General features: G+C 48.5%; 1 protein-coding gene across 5 annotated transcripts; it reads right to left on the bottom strand.

Annotated features, from left to right (window-relative positions):
- Positions 1-282: 282 nt before the first annotated feature.
- Positions 283-26,799, bottom strand: TSPAN33 (tetraspanin 33). 5 transcript variants are annotated; one of them, XM_077997294.1, is made up of 9 exons: positions 26,434-26,799; positions 20,576-20,751; positions 7,729-7,786; positions 6,939-7,066; positions 6,553-6,627; positions 4,549-4,644; positions 2,245-2,373; positions 1,554-1,715; positions 283-1,342 (listed from the first exon to the last, which is right to left on the bottom strand). In XM_077997294.1, the coding sequence occupies exons 2-9, from the start codon at positions 20,585-20,587 to the stop codon at positions 1,241-1,243; spliced, it is 762 nt and encodes a 253-aa protein (XP_077853420.1). In that variant the 5' UTR covers positions 20,588-20,751; positions 26,434-26,799; the 3' UTR covers positions 283-1,240. The 5 variants fall into 5 exon arrangements, with proteins under 5 accessions (XP_077853420.1, XP_077853421.1, XP_014990366.1 ...); XM_077997295.1 differs by having other exon boundaries at positions 6,939-7,063; XM_015134880.3 differs by lacking the exon at positions 20,576-20,751.
- Positions 26,800-27,813: the final 1,014 nt, after the last annotated feature.

The raw sequence follows: 27,813 nt of genomic DNA, 5'->3' as shown, positions 1-27,813 counted from the left end.
GACAAATTAATTTTAATCAATTTTAATTAGAAAAAAACACATCAGGTTTTGGAACAAAATTATGCTGTTCCTAGATCGGAACTGGGACTCTTTCGACCTAATTTAGAGCTGAGGGCGAGGCTGTGGGAGGGTGGCAATGCATAGGTTGAAGGAGACGCGCGTGTGGGGGGCAGCAAGGGGGAGGTGTGTGGCGTTTAGGAGTCTCCGGTGCCGTCCTCTGCAGGGCCCTTCTACTCCTCCCCTTCCAGTTGCCAGAATGGAAAATTCATGGAGTCCAGCGTAGCCCAGGTCAACACGTTTTTTATTGCCACTTCTGGCTCTGCTCGTCCCAGCAAGATTCCTACCTCTTACCCTGCAGGAATACTGAGCTCCGATGCAGGGGAATGGGGTGGGGGTGTTACCACTTCTCCTCTGCACACTGCCAAGTTAAAGAAAACCCCACTTGCTGGAGAGGGAGGGCCAGACAGGGAGGAATTCAAGGGCATGTATGGCTCAGTCCCACTTCTGACTGCAGAGTATAGGGACCAGGGTTCCAAACTTTTTTTCAAAGCAGGGGAGGTGGGGAAGAATTTGGCTGCTGCTCTACCCCGTGCCCTAGCTGCCATGTTTCCATGGAAATGAAGGCGAGGCAGGATGTAGCTCACTCTGACTACCTGGGAGGATGGCAGGGCAGGCATTTGGTAAACATATCCCCCTCCACTCCCAGCTAGCACATACGGCTGTCCCCAGCCGACCCCCAGGCTCGCTCCTCACTGTCTGCTCCACTCTCTTCCCTTCTGGAGCTGGTATCATGCCAACCGGACTCCAGGCAGGGCTGCCAGTGCTACTCTCCACAGCCAGGTCTCACTGGCACGTTAGGATCTAAGTATGTCCGCCAAGCTCGGGAGCATCCCTGATAGAGCTGGTGGTGGCAGTGCCTCGGTGAAACGGCAGCAGCACTACACCGTAACTCTGTGCAACTGCTGTTTCCCAAACAAAACTAAAAACATAAACCCAAACACTTAAGGGTATCACTCTCGCACAATGCTGAGGGCTGGGATGGGGGAGAGGGGGCACATCCTCCTGAGACCGGAGCCACCTGTGCACCCTGCCTTCTGCCCATCTGGAGTTTGCTTCTTCCCACTGGGCTGTCACTGGGGGGCTGGAATCCAAATCTCCATTTGGTGCTGTTCTCAGTACCCGCTGCTGTTGGTTGATGAGGCTTGCCAGTTGCCATGGTGAGGAGGTGCAGGATGGATTCTCAGTACCATGGGTCAGCCCGGTGCTGCTGGTTGTAGAGCTGTAGCTTGATCTGATCTTTGATCTGATTCACTAGGATCTGGGACAGCAGAATTCCCACCAGCTGGGAGAGGCAAGAAGGAATTGGGCCCTCAGCAGGGAGTGATGGCCTTGTTTTCCCTGGCTCGATCTTTCCAGTGCGGCCAGCACTATCCCTTTCCCCACCCTCAGCCATGTCAGTGCCTGACACCCTCTCTGATCCCCGGGGGCCTTCCCCAAAACAAAGGAGTCTTTACAGAGTGTGTGGGACCCACAGGTCTCACAGGGTAAGTTACCTGGGGGATGGCCAGGCCTAGAGCCACACCACCAAGTAAGAATAAGTTGCTGTGTATCCAGTTGACCAACTTGTCAATACAGCCATTGGTGTAGATGACTTTGCTAGCTTCCAAGTAGTCAAAGGCCTGCATACCTTGGCCACACATAGTGTTGATCACTGCCTGGGGAAAGAGTTGAAAAGCCAGGTGGGACTCTAATTCCAATAACTTTTTGTTTGGGGCCTTAGCTGATGGGCTTCTGGAACACCCTTCCTAAACTCCTTGCTGATGGGCTTCCGGAACACCCTTCCTAAACTCCTAAATTGTCAGAGAATATATGTGGAGGATGTAGGGTTGGAAGTTGCCAAATGCAGACCTCCCTTCCTGTGAGAGGTCAGGGTCCAGGTCTCTTTGCTCTGGGTGGTGGAATAATCTGTACAACAAAGCCCCAAGACACAAGTTTACTTATGTAACAAATCTGCACAGGTACTGAACCTGAACTTAAAAGTTAAATCTGTACCTTCTGAACTCCATGTGGGCTACAGGAGTGCGAGGTTAACAGAAGCATCAGGCTGGGGTGAATGAAAACACCCGACACCTGTCCCACATGACTGGTTAAGCTAGGGGGTGGGGATTCCCAATAGAAGCTGCCCCCATCAGAAAGTGACTCAGCTCGCTGCCCAGGAGGAAGTGAGGTGGGATGCTGGCTTACCTGGTCAGGGGTAGGCAAGCAACAGGAGTAAGGCACAGAGCAGCGCTCTCGACTGGGGTTGTCTTCCGAGCAGTTGAAATACATGTTCTGGGACCAGTCCTTGTAGGAAATCCCTCCACAGCAGCTAAACTGCAACAAAACCCACCAGAGGTTAACAATCACCCACCCCTCACACTGAGGTGACCAGGGGAATTCTCAGAGCCACCAAAAGCCTATAGGAAGCTTCCACTGGGAACTTCGGGTTGTGTTTTAACACAGCCTTAAACTTTGAGCTCCAGCTTCCCAGTTGCCTTCGCCTGAAGATATTCTCACTTCTTAATTTCTATTACTTTGTATATCTGGTTATAACTTACCACTGTGCTTGTTGGTATTACAGTTGTACATATATTTTGTTTTACATAGTCAGCTATAATCTTCTTGAGAGAAGTTTTTGGCTTTGCAGGCAAATGGAAGTGATCAAAAGTATTGACTGATATAATTAAAGGATCAGTGCTGAAAAACTTCTCCTTAAGATAGAGAAAACACAGGAGAGGAATCTTCAATATTGTGAGTCCATCATTACTCCATGAGAGCAAACTGGATCTCAAAGTCAAGTGTCTATTGCACCAGAGAAAAGGGAACTCAGGACTTGTCTCAAAGCACTTTTACTTAAAAGTTAACTTTTTTGGCCAGGTGCTTGGCTCACGCCTGTAATCCCAGCACTTTGGGAGGCGGAGGCGGGCGGATCACCTGAGGTCAGGAGTTCAAGACCAGCCTGGCCAATATGGCAAAACCCCATCACTACTAAAAATACAAGAATTAGCTGGGTGTGGTTTGGGGGCCACCTATAATCCCAGCTACTCAGGAGGCGGAGACAGGGAGAATCACTTGAACCCAGGAGGCGGATGTTGTAGTGAGCCAAGATCATGCCATTGCACTCCAGCCTAGGTGACAGAGCAAGACTCTGTCTTGGGAGGGGGGAGAAGTTAACTTTTTATTTTTTACTTATTTATTTTTGAGACGGAGTCTCTTTCTGTCACCCAGGCTGGAGTTCAACGGCACGATCTCAGCTCACTGCAACCTCTACCTCCCAAATTCAAGCTGTTCTCGTACCTCAGCCTCCTGAGTAGCTGGGACTACAGGTGTGCGCCACCAAACCCGGCTAATTTTTGTATTTTTGGTGGAGACAGGGTTTCATCATGTTGGCCAGGCTAGTCTCAAACTCCTGACCTCAAATGATCTGCCTGCCTTGGCCTCCCAAAGTGCTGGGATTACAGGTGTAAGCTACCATGCCTGGCCTAAATGTTAACTTTTGATTCATAGCAGCCTTGTTCACAATAGCCAAACAGTGGAAGCAACCCTTGTCTCCACTGGTGAATAAATGGATAAACAAAATGTGGCATATACATACAGTGGAATATTATTCAGCCTTCAAAAGGAAGGAAGTTGTGGCACATGCTATAATAGAGATGAAACTTGAAGACATGTTAAGTGAAATAAGCCACTCACAAAAGCATTAACACTGTCAGTCCACTCATTTGAGGTACCTAGAGTTGTAAAATTTACCGACAGAAAGTAGAATAGTGGTTGCTGGGGGAGAGGAAAATGGGAAGTTAGCGTTCAGTGGATACAGAGTTTCAGGAGAGGAAAATGGGAAGTTAGTGTTTAATGGATACAAAGTTGCAAGAGAGGAAAATGGGGAGTTAGTGTTTGATGGATACAGAGTTTCAAGAGAGGAAAATGGGGAGTTAGTGTTTGATGAATACAGAGTTTCAGCTGGGGAAGATGAGTGTTTGTTCAGGTGAGGGTGGTGATGGCTGCACAACAATTGAAGGTACTTCATGCCACAGATCTATATGCTTAAAAATGGTAAATTTTACATTATGTAAATTTTATCACAATTTTTAAAATGTAACTTTCTTTTTTTTAGTTTAGTCAAGTGCAGAAGTGAGAATGGGGAGAGGGGGGAAGAGTAGAACAAGGAGTTCGATCTGTAGCTGACTGTGAACAATCAAATGAGATAACTCACTCCCTTCGGACCAGCCGAAAATGTCACTTTCGAAGAGGTAATATTCAAGAATCTGCGCAGTTCCTCATCCCCCTGTGGGTAACCACTTATAACACAGTAGATTACAAAATATACTGTTCTGTGTCTTTAAAAGTACATTTAAAGCACTCTGCTACATATGGTTTTTTGCCAAACCCCTTCCCAGAAGCCATTACCTGGCAGGTAATGAAGAGCTCCACAGGCACAGAGGGTGAGGCATCTCTTGGGATGACGTTCACTTTTACCCACAGTCCCCCAGACCACTGGCTGACCCATACCTTTTTCTGGCCAAAATCGATGAGGTTCTGCAGATCCAAGTCATCTCGGTAGTGCACAATGGCATTGTTGATGATCTCACTCACTTTCCCTCGAGCCTGCCGGAAACATGGGCAAGGAATCAGAACACAGGACTAATCCCTAACTTGCTCCTTCCTGCAAAAATAACAGTAGACAGGGGTCATCCTTCTTAATTGAGTCTGCCTTGAAATCAGAACTGAGTCCTAATGGTGGAAGATAGCCAGTTCAGTTCCAAAGCCCATCCATCCCAAGGCCCTCAGGTACCAGTGGGCAGGAGAAATGCTGGACCTGCTGTTGAAGCTTTCCAGAGACACATTTCAGGATATTCCAATGCATATCTATCTCTGAATGCTACTATCACAAAATACTTGTTGACTGATGAAAACAAATTAAGTTTTAATTTTTTAGCAGAAAGTAGCTTACTGAGCTGAGGCACTGCCCTCTAGTGGACACGAGATAATTGCATCTCTATAGACTCAGCTATTTAATACATCATTTCAGGATCTTTCTAAGCCAGGAGGACTAGAAAATTCGGAATTAACTCAGCGGCTCTCGATTTCATAATTTTCTCTTCTCCCCTCCCGTCCCTACCCCTCCCCTCCCCTCCCTGCCCCTCCCCTCTTCTTTTCTCTTTTCTTTTCTTTTTTTTCTTCTCTAGAACACAGTTCTACTGTCGCCCAGACTGAAGTGTAGTGGCACGATCTCAGCTTACTGCACCCTCCTTCTCCTGGGTTCAAGCGATTCTTGTGCCTCAGCCTCCTGACACCCAGCTAATTTGGTGTTTTTTAGTAGAGACAGGGATTCGACATGTTGGCCAGGCTAGACTCAAACTCCTGGCCTCAAGTGATCTGCCCGCCTCGGCCTCCCAAAATGCTGGGTTTACAGGTATAAGCCAGCATGCCTGGCCCAATTTCATAATTTTCTACCATAGTCTCTTCCTTCCTGCCCCACTACTTTTCTCAAATTTTCTTTCCATAGTTTTGTACTCTGCCCTTGGCAATCATTTGCCTTTTGGGAAAGGCATTCTGGTTCTTAAAAAGGAATGTCACTGAATGGCAGATGATTTCCAGATATGGCAAGCATTGTCCAAAACATTTTCTTGGCCGGGCGCGGTGGCTCACACCTGTAATCCCAGCACTTTGGGAGGCCGAGGCAGGTGGATCACGAGGTCAGGAGTTCGAGACCATCCTGGCTAACACAGTGAAACCCTGTCTCTACTAAAAATACAAAAAATTAGCTGGGTGTGGTCGTGGGTGCCTGTAGTCCCAGCTACTCGGGAGGCTGAGACAGGAGAATGGCATGAACCCGAGAGGCGGAGCTTGCAGTGAGTCGAGATTGCACCACTGCACTCCAGCCTGGGCAACAGAGAGACTCCATCTTAAAACAAAAAACCTTTTCTTAAGCCAAGCATGGTGGCACATGACTGTAATCCCAGATACTTAGGAGATGGAGGCAGGAGGATCACTTAAGTCCAGGAGTTCAAGGCCAGCCTGGGCAACCTAGTGAGACTCCCATCTCTTAAAAGACAAAAACAACAACCGCCACCCCCACCCCCACAAAATAAAAGAAGAAAGAAAAAAGAAAAAAACCTCAAAACAAAATCTTGTTCTCTTCCCCCTTCCTTCCTTCCTTCTGTTTATCTCAATAAACAATTTTTAAAAGAAGTAAGAGCGGCCCACTTGATTATTGAGTTTGATTCTGTCATTTGCCATTAAAGTTTCTAAATTATTTTAACTTTGTGTTTGTATAATTTACTTCCCTGTTAGCTTCTCAGACTGTCAGAGGAAAGCACCTTATGATCTTAAAATTCTCTTCAGATATGATGAGCTTACAGGCTGTTCATTCACCCTTAATGGACTTTTCGACGGCTGATGTTTCTCAAGGGAAGGAGCGCTGTGGTTAATTAACCAGGCTAAACATGGGCAGGAACTTTCCTTCCTCCCTCTGGGTCACACCTGAGGAGGCCTCCTGGCTCCCAGCATTACCTTGTCTGAGAAGACGAAGCCCAGGATCCCAGCGGCCAGCTGCAGCAGGAACACGGCGGTGAGGCAGAGGGAGAACTGTGGAGCAGCAGGAAGAGGAGGCGTCTGGGACCAGTCAGGGCAGCGGCCCTTCCCAGGGCCATGGGGATGCTGGGAGCTGCCAGGCAATTCTCCCAGATGCCCCACACATGAGAAAGGCAGCTGCCTCTGGGACACTGTCCTGGGGGTGGCCACCCTGTGCTGGGTCACCTGGGCTGAGCTCTGCACTGGGGAGTGGACAGCACAGGCCTGGGGGTAGGGTGGGACAAGGAAACCAAAGGGCCCTAGGAGGCTAAGAGGCATGATGGGGAGAGGGCCAGGGTCTTTCCTGTGGGGCCTTGACCACTCACCGTCTGCAGGAGGCAGATGTTCTCACGGAGGGACCCAATGCAGCCACAGAAGGTGAGCAGGAACATGAGGACACCCACCACGACCAGCAGGATGGCAGGGTCCACTGCCAGGCAGGCTAGGGCTGCTTCTGGAGAAGGAGCCGGACCTCAGCCTGAGCCCAGTGCCCACTGAGGAACCCATGGATGGGGTGGGAGGGTGCCCCAAACTGTTCTCCTTCCCCTGGTGGGGGAATCCCCAGTATGGTTGGATGAAGGTTAAGCGGAGGCAGTACCCCTGTCCCAGGGGGAGAACCAAAAAGGGGCCAGAAGGGTTGTAGCATTTAATTTGAGAAACTAATGAAATAAAAGCCTTTATTCCTGGGCTTAAGACAGGAGGGGCTGCTTTCCCTCCAGAAAAGAATTAGAATGGCATTAGGCTCACCAGTTTTGCAGATTCTGTTTCCTGGAGACTTGTGTGGTGAAATAGGAATGGTGGTTGGGTTTCTCCAGAACAGAGCTGGGGAGGGGCTAAAGCCCTTAATGACTGTCTGCTCCCAGGGGCCTAGCTTCTTTCTCAGGCACTTCCTAAGCCTCCAATATAGGCATATCCTGGAAGACTCAGGGGGGCTCAGGGAAATCCAGGGGCACTGGTATGGAGGGGGTCTGACACCTATGTAGACCGTGAAGATTTGGCTCCAGGGAGGCTGCCTCCTTCAGCACCATAGCTTATGTATGAGGGCCAGGCTGAAGGAGGCAGAGGGGGAAGGGGCATGGCACAAGGTGGGGGCAGGGAGGGAGAGCTACAGCTCACCTGCATGCTTCATCAGTCGAGCGTAGACACCCACAGCCACCATCACCATGGAAATCACCTGTGGAGACAGGAAAAAACCAGACCCTGAGATTCTGGAAACCAGAGAGCCCTGAATGCCGTGAGTAACCTAGGAGAGCAGGAGAAGGACAACTTCCCTAGGACTCAAAGGTGAGCATCTTTCACCTCCCCAGTAATTCTGCTGATAGAATCTGCCAGGGCTTTACCTCTATGAGCCTTTTTTTTTTTTTTTTTTTTTTTTTTTTTTGAGATGGAGTCTCACTGTGCTGCCCAGGCTGGAGTGCAGTGGCATGATCTCAGCTCACTGCAAGCTCTGCCTCCCAGGTTCACGCCATTCTCCTGCCTCAGCCTCCCAAGTAGCTGGGACTACAGGTGCCTGCCACCTCGCCCGGCTAATTTTTTTTTGTATTTTTAGTAGAGACAGAGTTTCACTGTGTTAGCCAGGATGGTCTCGATCTCCTGACCTTGCGATCCGCCCGCCTCAGCCTCCCAAAGTGCTGGGATTACAGGTGTGAGCCACCACACCCAGCCTCCGTGAGACACTTTTACTCACATTATATTTTTCATTATTCATTCAGTCCTCACAACACAATTAGGTTGTGAGGCAGATATTATGCCCACTTCACAGATGAGGAAATTAAGGCAATCCAGGGTTAATACTAAACAGCGATTAAGAATATGGGCTTCAGGCTGGGCATTTTGGGAGGCCAAGGTAGGAGAATCAACTTGAGGCCAGGAGTTTGAGACCAGCCTGGGTAACATAGTGAGAGCTTGTCTCTAGACACACACACAAAATAATAATTGGCTGGGTGCAGTGGTGTGCACCTGTAGTCCCAGCTACTCAGGAGGCTAAGGCAGGAGGATGGTTTGAGCCCAGGAGTGCAAAGCTGCAGTGAGCCATGACTGTGCCATGGCACTCCAGCCTGGGTGACAGAGTGAGACCCTGTCTCTAAAAAATTTGAGTTAAAAATTAAAAAGAACATAGTCTTCAGAGTGAGTCAAACTTGGGTACATATAGGGTAAATTTCTGAGCCTCAGTTTCTGTATCTGAGGATGGGAAGTAAGAACAAACATCTGATAAGATTACTGTAAGAATCAAATAAAATAATGCATGGAAAGCATTTAACACAATGCCTGACAATAAATATTACCTATCATTATTGATAGTTAACTTGCCCAAGGTCACATAGAAATGGAAAAGTTTTGAATTCAAATCTATCTGCATCAAAGGGCAGGTTTTATACCTAAAGCAGGCCTGGGCGGTTGCATACTCCCAGCTCTCTAACCCTCTTAGATGTCAATATCGTGTCAAGTACAAAAAGAAAGTGCACTCCAATGTGAAGGACTGTGTGTGAGTGTATGTGTGTACGCGCTGGAACTGCCTTGGCAAAGGAACCTTTATCTTCACAAACTCTGATTCCATTGTGGAGGAATAGAGAGGAGTTTAGATCTTTCAAATTTCGTGGCTTCTCCCTGAGAGAACAAACCCATCAGAGACTAATAGGAGACCCCAAAGGGGCCTTATCCGCCCGCCAACCCCCAGGTCTCCAGGGGTGCAGGGCAGCTCCAGTGCCTACTTCCCTTGGCTACCCTTTTTTGTGCCCAGTCTCCAGGCTGGTGCTAAGCAGCAGCTGGCTGTTGCCATGGCAACAGATGGGGCCAAGCTCTGGCAGGAGAGAGTTCTCAGCAACAGGGTCTTGACCAACTCAGTGGGGAAGGAGATGGCTGGCTAGACACCACTGTCCTGCAAGACAGAAAGCAGCTGGAAAGAGCCACCATGGAGCTTTGGTGGAAGAAGGGAGCTAGGCTCCCAGAACAGGTAATAGGGTCAGATGAGTCCCTCGGTACAAAGACATTTTTTCCTGTAGGCCTCCTTGTTGAAGGTCCTCTGCCATCTGGCAGGGGACGGCAGATGCATTCAGCAGTAAATGGCGATCATTATCTAAAACCACATCTTCCAGAACTCTTCTCTGCCTGTATGTACAGCCCCCTCTTTTTTGTGGGGTGGGGGAGCAGGGTCTTGTGCTATTGCTCAGGCTGGAGTGCAGTGGCATGATAATAGCTCATTTCAGCCTTGACCTCCTGGGCTCAATTGATCCTCCCACCCTAGCCTCCCAAAGTGCTGGGATTACAGGTGTGAGTCACTGCACCTGGCTGGCCCCGGTCTCTTCCCACCTCACATCATTTGACCATGCCTCTAACTCAGGGCCCAAAGTGTTATTGCCGGCCTTCATACTCTTTGTCCAGGAGGGAGGGAGCTGCTAGCAGAGCTGCAGGTGCCAGCTGGCACCTTGTCCCACAGCACTGCCAGGCTCACAGAGCATGGGGGAGGCAGGGAAACTACACGACAGAGATGCCAGTCATTCCCCAGGCCTGGTGGCCAGTCCTCCACCAGAGTGAGTGAGCATCTCTGTCTGCCCTTTAAAACCCACTGCAGGCTGGGCGCGGTGGCTCACACCTGTAATCCCAGCACTTTGGGAGGCCGAGACGGGTAGATCACGAGGTCAGGAGACCGAGACCATCCTGGCTAACACGGTGAAACCCTGTCTCTACTAAAACTTCAAAAAATTAGCCGGGCATGGTGGCGGGCGCCTGTAGTCCCAGCTACTCGGGAGGCTGAGGCAGGAGAATGGCGTGAACCCGGGAGGCAGAGCTTGCAGTGAGCCGAGATTGCGCCACTGCACTCCAGCCTGGGCGACAGAGCGAGACTCTGAATAAAAAAAAATAATAAAATAAAATAAACCCACCACAGCCAATTACAGTTCTGAGTGTCATTTAACTGAACTACTGAAAAACGTGTATCTGCTCTTGATTTCTGTTGCTCCCAGGCTCTCATTGTTTTTCATGTTAAATTTTTACCAGGGTGTATAATTTTCCACAAGATGTTCTCTGATTAAATCGTAGTACAGATAAAACAAGAAAGGCCAAACAAGCACTCTTCACAATAGCAAAGGCACGGAATCAACCTAAATGCCCACCAACAGCACGGGATAAAGAAAATGTGGGGCCGGGCCAAACGCAGTGGCTCACACATATAATCTCAGCACTTAGGCCAAAGCAGGTGGATTACAAGGTCAGGAGTTTGAGACCAGCCTGGCCAACATGGTGAAACCCCATCTCTACTAAAAACACAAAAATTAGCTGGACATGGTGGCACATGCCTGTAGTCCCAGCTACTCCGGAGGCCGAGGCAGGAGAATCACTTGAACTTTGGAGGCAGAGGTTGCAGTGAGCCGAGATCGCGCCATTGCATTCCAGCCTGGGTGACACAGTGAGACTTCGTCTCAAAAAAAAAAAAAAAAAAAAAGAAAGAAAAGAAAATGTGGGACCGGGCACGGTGGCTCATGCCTGTAATCTCAGCACTTTGGGAGGCTGAGGCAGGTGGATCATGAGGTCAAGAGATCGAGACCATCCTGGTCAACATGGTGAAACCCCATCTCTACTAAAAATACAAATATTAGCCGGGCATAGTGGCATATGCCTGTAGTCCCACCTACTCAGGAGGCTAAGGCAGGAGAATCACTTAAACCCAGGAGGCGGAGGTTGCAGTCAGCTGAGATCATGCCACTGCACTCCAGCCTAGAGAAAGAGCGAGACTCTGTCTAAAAAAAAAGAAAAGAAAAAAGAAAATGTGGTCCATATGTACCATGGAATACTATGCAGCCATACGAACAAATGAAGTCGTGTCCTTGCAGCAACATGGATACAGCTGGAGGCCATTATCCTAAGCAGATTAACCCAGGAACAGAAAACCAAATTCCACGTGTTCTCACTTGTAAGTGGGAGCTAAACACTGAGTACACATGGACACATGTACTTGAGAGTGAAGGGCAGGAGGAAGGAGAGGATGGAAAACTACTTATGCTTATTACCTGGGTTATGAAATATCACCCCATGACACACAATTTACCTATATAGCAAACCTGCACATGTACCTCTGAACCTAAAATAAAAGTTGAAAAAATGGGCAAAATAAAGAGATGCCACACATCATAGAGTAAGTTAACTCTATTTATGGGCCTGTAATTACAGCAGTTGCTCTGTCTCTATCTATGGTAGAGAGAATAATGTCCCCTCAAAGACGTCCATGTCCTAATTCCTGGAACCTGTGAATGTGTTACTTTTCATGGCCAAAGGAACTTTGCAAATGTGATTAAGAATTTTGAGCTAGGGAGATTATTCCTGAGGACTCAATACAATCACAAAAGACCTTCTAAGAAGGAGGCAAGAGGGCCAGAGTCAGAGAAGATGACAATGGAGGCAGAGGCTGGACTGCTGTGGTGCTATGGATGGAGGAATGAGGGCTGCCTCTAAAAGCTGGAGCAGGCGAGGAGGCGGGTCCCTCCTAGCACTTCCTGAAGGAATGTGGTGCTGCCGTATTTTAGCCCGGTGAGACCTGTTTGATTTTAGCCCGGTGAGACCCGTTTTGGACTTCTGGTCACCAGAAATATAAGAAATTTGGTTTGTGTTGTTTTAAGCCACTAAGTTTGTGGTCATTCGTTACAGCAGCAACAGGAAACTAATACATTATCCAAATCCAATTCATCTGCTGCTATGCAGACAGTACATTGAGGACCCTTAATCCATGTGCTATATGGTGGAGGGACAAGAACATTTATAGCCGAAAGCATATGCTCAACTTTGGCTGCCGTTAGAGTCGCCTGGGACTTAGGGTTGTTGGGAGAGAGGCTTAAAAAACTGCTAATGCTTAGGCTGCATCCCAAACCAAGTAGATCAGAATCTTTGGCATTGGGACCCAGGCAACAGTATTTCTGAATATGTTCTCGGTTATTTCAATGTGCAGCCAAGTCTGAGAACCTACAAGCCTAAAGAACAATCAGCCAGGGATCTAGAGCCACAGATGCAGGCTACATTAAAATCAAGATTAAGTTGGCCAGGCGCGGTGGCTCACGCCTGTAATCCCAGCACTTTGAGAGGCCGAGGCGGGTGGATCACGAGGTTGGGAGATCGGGACCATCCAGGCTGACACGATGAAACCCCGTCTCTACTAAAAATACAAAAAAATTGGCCGGGCATGGTGGCAGGCACCTGTAGTCCCAGCTTCTCGGGAGGCTGAGGCAGCAGAATGGCGTGAACCCAGGAGGCGGTGGAGCTTGCAGTGAGTGGAGATCGTGCCACTGTGCTCCAGCCTGGGCAACAGAGCAAGACTTTGTCTCAAAAAAAAAAAAAAAAGTCTTTAATTTTTTTTTTTTTTTTTTTTTTAGTAGAGACGGGGTTTCACCGTGGTCTCGATCTCCTGACCTTGTGATCCGCCCGCCTCGGCCTCCCAAAGTGCTGGGATTACAGGCGTGAGCCACCGCGCCCGGCCTAAGTCTTTAATATTATTAATATTAATACAATCATTAATGATGTCTTTCCCCTGAGCTCTCAAATTCTGCATTTCACAGCTTGACCTTGCACACCCCCATTCCTGCCCCCACTTCCCACCCTGGATTCCTCAAAACTACTGCCGTTCCAAAGTTAGTGCTGCTGCTGCTGTTCATAGCATCACATTTGGAGGTGAACAGAACTTTAGAAGTGGGTTTGGCCACTCACCTCTTTTTATAGATGAGGCCAAAAGAGTGGAAGTAACACTTAACCAAGTGCATACGGGTGCAATGCACCATCTGGACCAAATCCAACCTCCTAATCTCATTCTGGAACTCTTTCCACTATGTCAGAATTTTCTGTAAAATCCTTACAGCACCTCACAATACCATGAATGACCTCCTTTCGCGACGAGGACGGAGATAAAGACATTTCTCTTCTTTGGATAGCTTTTCACATTCTGACTAGAATGAAGCCTGGCTGGAAACTTTTAAGAGCTAGATACAACTTTTAAAATGGCTGAGTCTAGCTTTTAGCAAAATATATGTTCCTGAAAAGTTATCAGTCAAATTATATAAAATAATTTGCACACACCAGTACCATTATCCCTATGTAAAGTGAGTGATCACCTTGTAATGAAAATAGCCATCCCCTGGGCTCCTTGGAGAAGTGGCTGATTCTAGGATGGGGGCAGGAGGGGCACAAGATGAGCCTACGTCATCTTGTAGTGCCCCAAAGAAAGGAAATGCTCACGAAGAAACAAAAATGAATTCCCCACATCACTATCCCCATCAATGTGAACATCCCAAAGGGACACAGAAGCCAACTGAAAGAGTTCCCAATGGCCAAGGCTAGAATGATTTGAGCGTCAAAATAAAGAAATATTGAATTATTACCCAAAATAAAAAATACACATCTGTGGGCCCATGCTGATATAAATAAATGACTTAATGAGTAGTGGAGAAAAGACAAATCTCCCACATAGAAGAATTTCAAATGATTCTCGAGGAGGTAGAGCTTAACTCCTTACTCCTTCAGTGCAGACCGTGCATAGTGACTTTCTTCCAAAGAGCACAGTGCGGAACACAGGGGGAAAGGCTAACTCTACAGTGGAGGAACCTGATAAACACTACTTCATCGAGGCCAACATCGACAATGATCATGTTGCCAAATCACTTGTATGATGTGATGTGATGTGATGTGATGTGATGTGATGAAAATAAAATGGCACTTAACTTCTCTGGTCTTCCTCCCAAAGGCCATAACCCCAGTATTATAATGATGAGAAAAACAGCAGGCAAGTTCCGATAAAGGGACATTCTACAAAATACCTGACCAGTACTCCCCAAAACTGTCAAGGTCATTAAAAACAAAGTAAGTCTAGGCCGGGCGCGGTGGCTCAAGCCTGTAATCCCAGCACTTTGGGAGGCCGAGACGGGTGGATCACGAGGTCAGGAGATCGAGACCATCCTGGCTAACATGGTGAAACCCCGTCTCTACTAAAAAAATACAAAAAACTAGCCAGGCGAGGTGGCGGGCGCCTGTAGTCCCAGCTACTCGGGAGGCTGAGGCAGGAGAATGGCATAAACCCAGGAGGCGGAGCTTGCAGTGAGCTGAGATCCGGCCACTGCACTCCAGCCTGGGCCACAGAGCGCGACTCCGTCTCAAAAAAAAAAAAAAAAACCAAAGTAAGTCTAGGAAACTGTCACAGCCAAGAGGAACCTAAGGAGGCATGACAACTAAATGTAATGTAGGGCAGAACATGGGGGGCCACGCCTGGAATCCCAGAACTTTTCAATGGCAGAGGATGGTTTGAGCTCAGGAGTTCGAGACCAGCCTAGGCAACATAGACTTCATCTCTACAAAAAATAAAAATAAAAAAAAAAGTAACGTAGTATCCTGAATAGGATTCTGGAACAGAAGGATATTAAATAAAACCAAAAAAAAAAAAACCCAATAAAGTGTAGACCACAATGATAATACTATTAATTACAACAAATTTATCATACTAATATGTTAATAACAGGGAAAACTGAGTATGGGATATATGGGAACTCTCAATACTATCATAACATGTTTTTAGTTGATATATGTAAATTGTATGTATTTATGGGAAACGTATGATATTTTGATACATGCGTACAGTGTTTAATGATCAAATCAGGGTATTTAGAACATCCACCACCTTGAACATTTATCATTTCTTTGTGTTAGAAACATTTTAAATCTATTTTGAAAAATACAATATATTGTTGTCCACTATAGTCACCCTACTGTGCTGTTGAACTCTAGAACTTATTCCTTCTATGTAACCATATGTTGGTACCTATGAACCAGCCTCTTTTCATCCTCCTGACCCTGGATCCCAGCCTCTGGTAACTATCATTATATTCTCTACCTCTATGAGTTTCACTTTTTTAGCTCTCAAATATGAGTGAGAACATGCAATATTTGTCTTTGTGTGCCCAGCTTATTTCACTTAACATAATGACCTCCAGTTCTATCCATGTTGCGAATCACAGGATTTCGTGCTTTTTTATGGCTGAATAATATCCCATTATGTATATGAATCATATTTTCTATATCCATTCATTTGTAGATGGACACTTAAGGTGATTCCATTTCTTGGCTATTGTGAATAGTGCTGCAGTAACATGGGAGTGCAGATTTCTCTTCAATATATTCATTTATTTTCCTTTGGATAAACACTCAGTAGTGGGACTGCTGGATTGTCTAGTAGTTTTATTTTTTTGTTTTTTTGAGAAATGTCCATCTCTGTGCTATCCTCTCAATTTTTCTGTAAAACTGTTCTTAAAAAATAGTCTATTACCACCCCCCACTCAATTTGTTAGTTCATACTTTTTTTTTTTTTTTTTTGAGACGGAGTCTCGCTCTGTCACCCAGGCTGGAGTGCAGTGGCCGGATCTCAGCTCACTGCAAGCTCTGCCTCCCGGGTTCACGCCATTCTCCGGCCTCAGCCTCCCGAGTAGCTGGGACTACAGGCGCCCGCCACCTCGCCCGGCTAGTTTTTTTTGTATTTCTTAATAGAGACGGGGTTTCACCGTGTTAGCCAGGATGGTCTCGATCTCCTGACCTCGTGATCCGCCCGTCTCGGCCTCCCAAAGTGCTGGGATTACAGGCTTGAGCCACCGCGCCCGGCCTAGTTCATACTTTTTATTTATTTTTTTTGAGACAGAGTTTCGCTCTTGTTGCCCAGGCTGGAGTGCAATGGCGCGATCTCGGCTTACTGCAACAGCGTGATCTTGGCTTACTGCAACCTCCGCCTCCCAGGTTCAAGCGATTCTCCTGCCTCAGCCTCCCAAGCAGCTGGGATTACAGGCATGAGCCACCACACCCGGCTAATTTTGTATTTTTAGTAGAGACTGGGTTTCATCATGTTGGCCAGGCTAGTTTTAAACTCCTGACCTCAGGTGATTCACCTGCCTCAGCCTCCCAAAGTGTTGGGATTACAGGCGTGAGCCATCACACCCAGCCTATACATTTTTTAATATCAGATTTTCATAAACTAGGGTTAACTTGCATACAGTTTTACAAACTTTAATCTGGGTGATTTCCCATCAATCACACCAAAACTTAAGGCAGTGGATCTTCCCCACCGCCCCGCAACCCAACAGACAAGGTCTCACTCTTGTGTTGCCCAGGCTGGAGGGCAGTGGTACAATCATAGCTCATTGCAGCCTCAACCTCTTGGGCTCAAGAGATTCTCTTGCCTCAGCCTCCTCAGTACAGGCACACGCCACGATGTTCACCTAATTTTTAAATTTTTTGTAGAGATTGGATCTTGCTAGGTTGCCCAGGCTGGTCTTAAACTCCTGGCATATGGTGATCCTCCTGCATTGGTCTCCCAAAGTGCTGGGATTACAGGCATGAGCCACCAGGCTTGGCTAAGGTAGTAGATCTTAAAATTGTTCAAGTGACAGAGCACTGGGAAGTCACAGTGCTCTGTTGGTGTACATTATAGATTTTGTCATATTATTATTATTATTATTTTTTTTTGAGGCAGGGTCTCGCTTTGTCACCCAGGCTGGAGTACAGTAGCACAATCAAGGGCTCACTGTAGTCTTGACCTCCTGGGCTCAAGCAATCCTCCTGCCTCAGCCTCCTGAGTAGCTGGGGCTACAGACATGTGCTACCAACTGGGCTAATTTTTAAATTTTTTTTAGAGACAGGGTTTCACAACATTGCCAAGGCTGGTCTTGAACTCCTGGGCTCAAGTGATCCACCCGCCATGGCCTCCGAAAGTGCTGGGATTCCAGACGTGAGCCACTGCACCTGACCTCTTTTTTAAACTTTAATACACTATTACTGTGACCTAATTTACAGTCCATATGTAACTTTCCGCAATTATCCCCAAAATGTGCTTTGTAACCTTTTTTTTGTTTGTTTCTTATCCAGGATCCAATCAAGGATCATGCATTTAGAGATTAAATCTCCTTCAGCCTGGAACAGTTTCTTGGCTTTCTTTTCTCTTTAATTTTCTTCCTTTGTTTTTGGTCTTTAAGACACTGACTGTAAAATTTATGGTAAAATACACGTGACACAAAATGTACCATTTTAGACATTTTAAAGTAAACAGTTCAATGACCTTCAGTACATTGACATGGCTGTGCAACCATCACCACCATCAGGGTGCAGTGCTTTATCATCACCCCAAATAGAAACTCTGTACCCATTAAACCATCACTCCCCATTTCCATCACCCCGTCCTCTGACCCCAGCCCCTGGTAACCACAAATCTGCTTTCAGTATCTACGGATTTGTCTATTCTGGACATTTCCTGTCATTGGAATCACACACTATGTGACCCTCTGTGTCTGGCTTCTTTCACTTAGCAGAATGTTTTCTTTCTTTTTTCTTTTTTTGAGATGGAGTTTCGCTCTTGTTGCCCAGGCTGGAGTGCAATGGCGCAATCTCTGGCTCACCGTAACCGCCGCCTCCCGGGTTCAAGTCATTCTCCTGCCTCAGCCTCCTGAGTAGCTGGGATTACAGGTATGTGCCACCAAACCTGGCTAATTTGGTATTTTTAGCAGAGATGGGGTTTCTCCATTTTGGTCAGGGTGGTCTCGAACTCCCAACCTCAGATGATCTGCCTGCCTCGGCCTCCCAAAGTGCTGGGATTACAGGCATGAGCTACCGTGCCTGGCTCACTTAGCAGAATGTTTTCAAGATTCATCTGTGTTGCAGCATGTGTTACAACTTCATTTCCTGTTTGTTTGTTTTTTGAGATGGAGTCTCGCTCTGTCACCCAGGCTGGAGTGTAGTGGTGCAATCTCGGCTCACTGCAACTTCTGCCTCTCAGGTTCAAGCAATTCTTGTGCCTCAGCCTCCTGTGTAGCTGGGATTACAGTGTGCGCCACCATACCCAGCTAATTTTTGTAGTTTCAGTAGAGGCGGGGTTTCACTATGTTGGCCAGGCCACTCCTGACCTCAAGTGATTCACCCGCCTCGGCCTCCAAAAGATCACAGGCGTGAGCCACTGCACCCTGCCAACTTCATTTCCTTTTATCGCTGAATAATACTTTGTTGTGTGACTATAACACAATTGTTTCTCCATTCCTCCATTGGTGGACATTTGTGTTGTTTCCACCTTTTGGCTGCTGTGGATAGTATTGTTATGAACACTTGTGTAAAAGGTCTTGTTTGAATACCTGTTTTCAAAGTTCTCTATACCTAGGAATTGCTGAGTCACATGGTAATTCTATGTTTAATTTTTTAAGGATCTGCCAAACTGTTTTCCACAGTGGCTATGCCTTTTTACTTCCCCACTAGCCATGTGTGAGGGTTCCAATGTCTTCTCATCCTTCCCAACATTTGTTCTGACACTTCTTTGGACACTGACAGTTTTTATATTTCGGCCAATTGTTTTGCAGAATGTCCCTTGATTTGGATTTATTTGGTTGTTTCCTCACAGTTAGATTCAGATTACACATATTTGACAGGAATATTACACAGATACTGCTGTGTCCAACTCACTGTATCATGTGAGGAGACAAACATTAATTTCTATTATAGAACTAAGGAACAATTATTACCAAGAGATGTGGCTGCTAGGTGTATGTCTCTGCATTTCATAAAACAACGCAGGCAATACTCTAAATTGTTTCCTAGTTTTCCATAATAGTTAGTTGCTACTTGTCCTCTTCTGTTTGCCTTTTGTTAGCACTTGCAGGCAGATAAACAGCTGCAGGTACTAATGTTCATGGAAGAAAGGAGATGAAGAAAATTTTCTCATCTTGACTTTTTTTCTTGCAAATTTGGAAAAAATTGTCATGATTTGATGTTTAAAAGGAAAAACCCTTATTCTATCCCGTACGACAGTACTTCAGGGCCATCAGCAACAAGAGAGGAAAGGTTGCAGGGCCTCAACTTGAGGTCCTGAACAAAGGTTGTTCTCCTTGGCTCTTATGCCCAAATGCCAATAATTACAGGCAAATTCGCTCCCAGAGTCCATCTCTACTGGATTGCATTTAAGACCAAGGTAGGGCCAGGCATGGTGGCTCATGCCTGTAATCCCACCAGTTTGGGAGGCCAAAGTGGGGAAGATCGTTTGAGGCCAGGATTTGAAGACCAGTCTGGGCAACATAGTGAGACCAGTCTCTAAAAAAAAAAAAAATAATAATTAGCCGGGCATGGTGATGCATGCCTGCAGTCCAAGCTACTCAACAGGATGGGGTGGGACGTTTGCTTGAACCCAGGCAGTTGAGGCTGCAGTGAGCTGTGATCCCATCACTGCACTCCAGCCTGGGTTAAAGAGCAAGACCATGTCTAAACAAACAAATGAACCAACAAATATGTAAATAAAAATGTTAAAAGGCCGAGGTGGTGTGACAAGCCTTGAGAAGCAGATGTTTCCTCACAGTTAAGATTCAGTTAGATTCCTAGGGAAGGCCCCCGGAGACAACAGTGTGGCTCTGTTCATGGGATAAATAGGAAATTTCTCCATAAACTAAACAACATAAAGCTACCAATAATGATTGTCTCCTGCTGAGTTTTTTTTCTTTTCTCTTTAATTTTCTTCCTTTGTTTTTAGTCTTCCTTTGTTATGGTGAGAACGTGAGCAAAGAGGGCTGAGCAAAGGCTGGCCCTTCCCTAGCCAGTTCCTGTCTGCTTGCCACTCTCTTTCGTCCTCCTTGGAGGAGCACTCAACCTCACCCTCCACGTCCACCCCCAGCAGGTGACCTCTAGGAGCGTTTACAGGGATAGCAGTGGCATTACTTTCTGTTGAGTGCCAAGGACCAGGCGCCGGGCTAAACACTGTCTCATTTAATTCTGACCACAAACCCAAGAGGGCGTTAGGATCTCCATTTTATAGAGATGATGTTCAGAGAATTTTAGCAACTTTCCTCCGTTCACTTGGCTAGTGAGCGGCTGAAGTGGGACTGGAACCTAGGTCTGGATGTCCGCAAAGCCTCATGAGCTTGGCCATTTGTCTGCCTTCCTATCTCTGCCTCTCAGCACCCCCAGGATTTTGCATATTCACCTCAGCCATCATGGGAGATGGGAAGCAGCTGCTTGTGGTTCCCTTGGGGGAACAGCTGATAATCTCCAAATGGGCTAGGGCTCAGGCAGGGGAAGGAAGACTGCAGCTGGCGGGGAGGGACAGGGTGCCAGCGGGGCCCAGGAGGTGGCTCAGAGGGAAGTCTCTGGAACAGCACTCTGAAAAGGGAAGGCATGGAGTTGCCACAGGGGGGCCACCCGCAGGTGCAGCTTCCAGGGAAAGCCCTAGCCTTGTCTGTCTTCCATAGTCCAAAGTCCAGGCTGTAAGAAGCAGTGGCACCCTACTGTCTCAGGGCCCACACCCCCTCCTTAGAATCTCTTTTCCTCCTCTTTTGAAGGTGATGGTGGAGACAGCTGAGGGTAAAGTGGTTCCCTGTGTGGCAATCAAAACCCTGTCCCTGCTCAGAGGGAAATGGGCAAGGCAGTGGTCTCCACCTCTGGTTTCTCAGTCCTTCCTACCCTTATATCTGGATGAAGTCAAAGAACTTTCAGCCTGTGGCCCCAGAGCACGGCCACTTCTCTCCCTGCCCATAACCTTACACATACTGGTCTTTCTGTGCTGTCCGTGGCGCTGCTGTTACAGGTGTCTAAGGTGGCGGCTGTCCATGTGAGGCTGGCTCTCAGCGCTCTCCCTCCGGACTGGGGGACAGTGTCCCTCTGAAATGGAGGAGTTCACAGGGCTCCTTCCTCAACAATGTCTGGGGCCAAGCCTTTGGCATCTTCCTCAGGCCATGGCTGACTTTGTTCTTCCAAGGTTAAGAAAGAGGAAGGGAGGTCTAGCAAGGGCTTGCAGTAAATAAACATTCAAACTCACAGCCCTGGAGGGACTGGCCTTGCACTAGCCTCCTACCAAGATCTGAGAGGCATTCTATGTTTTCTTTTTCCTTTTTTTTTTTTTTTTTTTTTCCGAGATGGAGTTTCGCTTATGTCGCCCAGCGTGGAGTGCAATGGCGCAATCTTGGCTCCCTGTAATCTCCACCTCCCGGGTTCAGGTGATTCTCCTGCCTCAGCCTCCCAAGTAGCTGGGATTACAGGTGTGCACCACCATGCCCGGTTAATTTTTACATTTTTAGTAGAGATGGGGTTTCACCATGTTCGTCAGGCTGGTGTCGAACTCCTTACCTCAGGTGATCCACCTGCCCCGGCCTCCCAAAGTGCTGGGATTACAGGCGTGAGCCACTGTGCCCAGCCTTCTTTTTTTCTTTTTAAAGGCTGCTTTAAGTTTATGGTTTTCTACTTGGTCCAAGGCAAACAAAGCTGCTGGGGAGTTAAGAAGGTGTGCATGCGACCTGCATAGCAAAGGAGATGGTTCTTGTCTTCATTTCCCATATTTTGTAATTTTTGTTGTTTTTATAAAAAGCATCTGACTATCTTCAGTTACTGAAGCCAGCCAAGTCTATGAGGAAGATGGGGGGCGGGGGGAAGGAGGTGATGGGCTCTGCCTCCTAGTGTATTTGAAAGTATAGGATGAGGAGGTTGGATGGCAGAAAGGGCCCCTGCCACTTAGAAGAGGTTTTGGCTGGCTTGATGCCTGGTTACGTCCTCATGATTTTTGAGCCAGACGAAAAGAGATGGTGCTGAGAGTGGTCTGGGTGATTCTGAGTGCCCAAGGACTCCAATACAGTAGTCCTGCATGGGAGAGTGTCTTTCTTGAAGAAGATGCGCCACCGATGGCTTGGCTCAGCCTAGGGAAGACCTGAACGGGGGTCCATATAGGTAGCAGTGGAAGTGAGAAAATCCACATGCTGTAGACAGTACGTACGTGTGGCTCTGAAGAGGGGATGGCTGCCATGTTTCTGACCTGGCTTAAGGGAAGGGATGCCAGGCCACCAGACCCATCACAGAGGAGAACACAGTTGGGTACCTCATCACCAAGAGTGCTCAAGGACCCCAGGTTGAGCTGCATCTTTACAGGCCAGTGTCTATGAGGGAGGGAGGATGGACACCATGCCTCTACCCTGTGGGGTTTGCGCTCTCACTCGCCATCCAATAAACATTCAATAAGCACCCAATTTATGCCAAACACAGCTGGGCGCCGGGGATCCAGAGGTGAACAGGGCTGTGCTCAGCCTCAAGATCCCGAAATCTAGAGAGGAAGATGGAGAAGTAAACACAATTGCAGCACAGGTAAGGGATATGACAATCGAAGAATACAGAAGGTGCCATGGGAGTCCTGAGGCATAGCTGCTAGGGAAGCCTGGGCTGAGACACAGGGGCTGGAGGTCTGAGCTTCTGGGCTCTGCCTGACTCAAAAGCCAGCCAACTGCTGCCCTGAGTGGGAAAAGGACCAGTGAGGAAGGAGGTGGGCGGCACTGTATGTTCCTGACAACACATGGCCAAGCTGATAAAGCAGGCACCACCCCAATGTCTTTCTCTGCAAGAAGCTGTCCTGCAGAGGGAGGTGAGGAGAGGCAGCTGCTCTGTAGCCGCCCTAACTGATTTAAATACAACATCTAGGATCTTAGAGCAGCTACTCCAGGCCATGGAATCCCCACAGTCAGTAACCCAGCAACACGATTCAGGGAAGAAAATCAGAACTCCCGGGTCAAAGGGGAAGTGAGATTTGAAACACGAACAGTAGGAACTGGTCCCCGTCACCAGAAATTCATTAGCTTTCTGAGTCAGACTCCAAATGCCCCAAGAGTCAGGGCTTCTAGAGCAAGAGCAGACATAGCCACCATCACCACCAGCACCACTGAATGTGAGCCCAGAGGATGCCAGACACCTTCCTAGTGGGTTCCAGGCACAGACACAATAACCACTGCCACGTGGCCACTCCAGAAGCTGGTCAGAGCATGCACTCTGCCTGCAAGGGTGTGGGCTGACCATCGTCTCATCCATAGGTGCTTCCTGGGCAGAAGAGCGGAATTTGATTAGGGTGATAAAAGTCTACAAAAAAGAAAGCATGGGAACCAGTCCCTGAAGAGGGGCTAGGAAGAAAGATGGCCCCCTGATCTGGGGAAGCAGCCCTTTCTCTCCAGCTGCTCTTGTATGGAATATACCTGTGCAGCACTGGGTTTGGGGGAGAAGGGACATTCAATAAGACCTGAAAAGTACTGTCCCCTAGGAAGGGCAATCAGGACACAGGGAGATTCATCCTTAGATCCAGTTCCAGGTCTTGAAGAAAGAAAACAGTCGGCCAGGCGCGGTGGCTCAAGCCTGTAATCCCAGCACTTTGGGAGGCCAAGATGGCTGGATCACGAGGTCAGGAGATCGAGACCATCCTGGCTAACATGGTGAAACCCCGTCTCTACTAAAAAATACAAAAAACAGGCCGGGCGCGGTGGCTCAAGCCTATAATCCCAGCACTTTGGGAGGCCGAGATGGGCGGATCACTGGGTCAGGAGATCGAGACTATCCTGGCTAACACGGTGAAACCCTGTCTCTACTAAAAAATACAAAAAACTAGCCGGGCGAAGTGGCGGGCGCCTGTAGTCCCAGCTACTCGGGAGGCTGAGGCAGGAGAATGACGTAAACCCGGGAGGCGGAGCTTGCAGTGAGCTGAGATCCTGCCACTGCACTCCAGCCTGGGCGACAGAGCGAGACTCCGTCTCAAAAAAAAAAAAAAAGATGACAGTCCCCCAAATGATTCATTCATCCTTAAATAGTTCACTAAGGCAGAAACTGTTTCTCCTTTAGAGAAGAAAGATTATTAAGGTCAGAGAGACAGATACATTGGCTTAGGGTCACACAGTAAGTTGGTGCCAAAAAGATGCTGAGCCTCTTGTCCTTCAGTGTGCTATTTCTAGAGCCTCTGATTTTTTATGAGTCTACTGTAGGGCCAAGAAGGGGCTCTATTCTAATTTGGGGTGGTGCTAGCTTGGCCGCCCGGGTCTTCTGACTTTGAATGAACCATTTTACCAAGGTAAATGGGTCTGTGGAGCCAAACTCTCTCATGGTTGAGATCTCTCAAAGTCATTTATCTGATAAAAGGGGGGTAGGGTGGAGGTAAGGGGTAGGGAAGCTCGAGAAAAAAAAAAAAAAAGACCAGGAACACAAGTGTAACAGATGCACCCAGCTGTTGTCACTGGCAAGCACAGACAAGGGTGAGGTGCCGATGGCTCCAAGGGAGCCAGTCTCGGCAGATAAAGGAAGTCAGAGTGACGACCTAAAGTCCCTGAGATGCTAGTGCTGGCTCTGACGATGGCACGTCACTGGCCTGGCACACTCAGTGAGCACAGAGGAGACTTCACTGATACTTGCCCGTAGGTGGGGAGTCTCTCAGTGCGCTCTCAGCACTGGCAGAGTGGTAAGGGATTTTCTCCTGTTCTTTCCTAACCTCCAGCTGAAGCAGAACTTAGACTATGGGAACTCGGGTTGACTGGTTGACTACTAAAACTGCCAATACCCCAGCTATAGCAGCAGCCATCTGCGCTGAGGACTTCCCCCAGAGGCACTGTGGTTCAGTAGAAAGGTCACCAGACCAAGCCTGCTAACCAGCTGTTGGACCTTGGACAAAACATTTAACATCTCTGTGCTTTAGTTTTCTACATTTTATAGACATAAACACAGATGCTGGACAAGATGTCTTCTAAAATGTTTTTCCAGTTCTAAAACTGAGCATTTGATAGGAGCCCAAGTTTCATTTTCCCCAGGAGTATGATGGCTGAGTGTGCTGTCATCACCACCCTCTGAGATTTCTCTCATTTGTCCCAACAGGCCAGCACTTATGTGCTTTGTGTCTGCACTTCACCCCACGGGCCCTGTGAAACCTTTACAGCAAAGGGCTTAGATGTCTCTTTTGCTCCCTCCCCTAGGAAACATATTTTAGACTCAATTCTTCCCTCCTGTAAGTCTGAACTTTAGGTCTCCAGCTGAAGTGGGGAAGGATGGTGGGCTCCAGAAGCAGCAGCTCTGGTGTGGTAGGAGCCAGAAGAGGAGGTGAATGAAGGAAGGACATCCCTACGTTCTCACACCCCAGAACCTCCAGGACTCTCTAGCCAGGAAATAGGGTCGAGCTGGCATTGCATGATCTGGTTCAGCTCAGTTCTCAGCTTCAGCAGTCTTTCTGCCACCCCTGATCACACTAGGTTGGATTTGTGGGGGAGGGAGGCAAGACCTGCAGACATGAACATAACATGCTTAGGTCGGTCAAGTCAACAATGAACTGGCAGAGTGGGATGGGAATCCAGGTGTCCTGAGTCCCAGCCCAATACTTTGTCCACCCCAAGCAGAAGATTCTGAAAGAATCCCTGGCCCTCCGGCCCAACACGGGGTCCTGTTTAAAGACACTGGGGACTGTCAGGCTCCAGGGGTGAAGTCTGGTCCTGAGGAGGGTGGCGGGGAGGGGGCAAAGTTTGGGGCAGTGCTGGGATAGGCAAGACATCTGCGCCTGGAGGCGATTCTTCCCAGACTTTGGGGGGGGGTGTAGGTGGGGGTAGAGGAGGCCTGCGAAAGGAAGAGATGATGCCCATAACCCATCTTCTCTGAAGTGGTGGAGAGAGAGGTTTGAGTTTTTCCTTCCTCTTCTTTGCCAGCCAGGCCTCCAGGCCCCCAGGCCTGAAAGTCACCTGCCACCACCGACTCCCCATCATGTGCCAGTGGGTCCGCCTTGGGCCAACAGGCTGCCTCAAACCTACATTTCTAGCCCGACACAGACCCTCCTCCGACACCCCGACAATACCCATCAGTCTTCACTGATTCCCTGGCATACCCTCCTCCCTGCAACGCCCCCTGCAGACGCGGCGTCCCCGGGGTGTCCCTCCCCAGGATGAATTTCCCCCAAGTGCCGTCAGCCCAGAAAACTCGGCAGTGTGGCTCCCGCGCGTGGGGCACTCCGGGCCACCCCTCCACCCCGCGGGTGGACCCCGCCGCCCAGGTGCCCTCGACCCCGAGACTCACCCAGAAGAGCATGTTGAAGAAGAAGAGCAGGTATTTCACCAGCGGGCTGACGAAGGAGAACTCCTCCCCGGAGGCGGCCGGCGCCCGGGGTCTCCGCGCCATGGCCCCGCCGCCGCCGCCCCCGGGGGCCTATTTTCCAGTGGCGGCCGGCCGGCCTGTGCGCCCCGCGCCCGGGGGCATGAGCCGCGCCGCGCAGGAGCCCGGCCGGCGGGGGAGCTGGCTGCGGCGGGAGGCGCTCGAGCCGGGGGGCCGGGAGCCTCGCGGGCCGGGGAACTGCGCCTGGAGCCGCCGGAGCCGCGGTGGGCAGCGCGAGCGGCGGAGACTCAGCTGCGGCCGCAGGACCAGCCCGGCCAGCCCGGCGCCCAGGAAACCCGGCCCGCCCCCGGACGCCCATTGGCGCGACGGCTGGAGCCCGACTTCCCATTGGCTCGTGGCTGATGTCACTGAGTATCCAGCCATCCCTCTCCACTGAGAGTCGGGGGAGACACCTGTTTTGTGAGGGATAACTTGTTAAAGGGTCAGCGGTTCTGCCTCTCCCCTACCCCAAAGGGAAAGCATTCAGGCTGCAGCTGCTCAAAGGAACAAGAATGAGGAGAAGGAATGCACAGTGCATCCCACACCCACGTCCGCTGCCCAGTTGCTGTGCACATATGCAAACACATACATTAAAATCAACAAGTACGCACACCGTGTGTTGAGCAATGCGCCGAAAGCTCTGGGAACACGGCAGAACAGAAACAATCCCGGGGGACAATAAAATCAGGGAGACAAAACTAACCTACACATTAGACCAAGAGTAGGTGCAAATCTGTTTAGTAACTATACATTTTAAATGCTTATTTCAAAAGCTGTACAACCCAACAGTGGAAATTTGGAAACATCACCGCCAATCCCGCCATCCTAATTCATTGCTATGTCACTTCCCGCCCCCGCAGCCCCTCTTCCCTTGGTCTACTTGCAGACACCGTTTTTAACATGCTGATCCGGCACACACAGGTTGAGTGCAGTGTAGCTGGCGAATATACTGTGTTGGCTACCCTAAGTAATGCAAGCGTGAACCTCGGGGAGGGATCTGATTCCACCATAATTAGCTGCGTGAAAGCTGCAAGCTACTTAATCTCTCGGAGCCTCAGTTTGTTTAATGTTAAATGGGAGAATCCTGACCTAGGTGTCGATGTGATGATTAAATGAGATAATGCATGTAGCTCACTTAACACATGGCTGGCACATGGAAAGGCTCATCAAAGGCAGTACAGTATTTCGTTTTAGCAGAATTTAGAATCCAGTGTGGAAAATAACTGCACAAATAATTATAATACATCTCGTAGAAGGTTAGTGAAGATAGCGTGACAAGTGAAATTAGGGGAGGATGAGATTTAG

The sequence above is a fragment of the Macaca mulatta genome, chromosome 3, assembly GCF_049350105.2.
Source record: "Macaca mulatta isolate MMU2019108-1 chromosome 3, T2T-MMU8v2.0, whole genome shotgun sequence".
Classification (NCBI taxonomy): domain Eukaryota; kingdom Metazoa; phylum Chordata; class Mammalia; order Primates; family Cercopithecidae; genus Macaca; species Macaca mulatta.
The sequence above is the reverse complement of the archived record's forward strand: the minus strand, read 5'-3'. Positions and strand labels throughout refer to the sequence as shown.

Coding starts and splice junctions, on each gene's coding strand:
- TSPAN33 (XM_015134880.3), bottom strand. CDS start 26,535: ATGGCGCGGAGACCCCGGGCGCCGGCCGCCTCCGGGGAGGAGTTCTCC. Junction 6,628..6,938: donor ACATCTGCCTCCTGCAGACG/GTGAGTGGTCAA, acceptor GCTGCTCCACAG/TTCTCCCTCTGCCTCACCGC. Junction 2,374..4,548: donor TCGATTTTGGCCAGAAAAAG/GTATGGGTCAGC, acceptor GTTTTGTTGCAG/TTTAGCTGCTGTGGAGGGAT.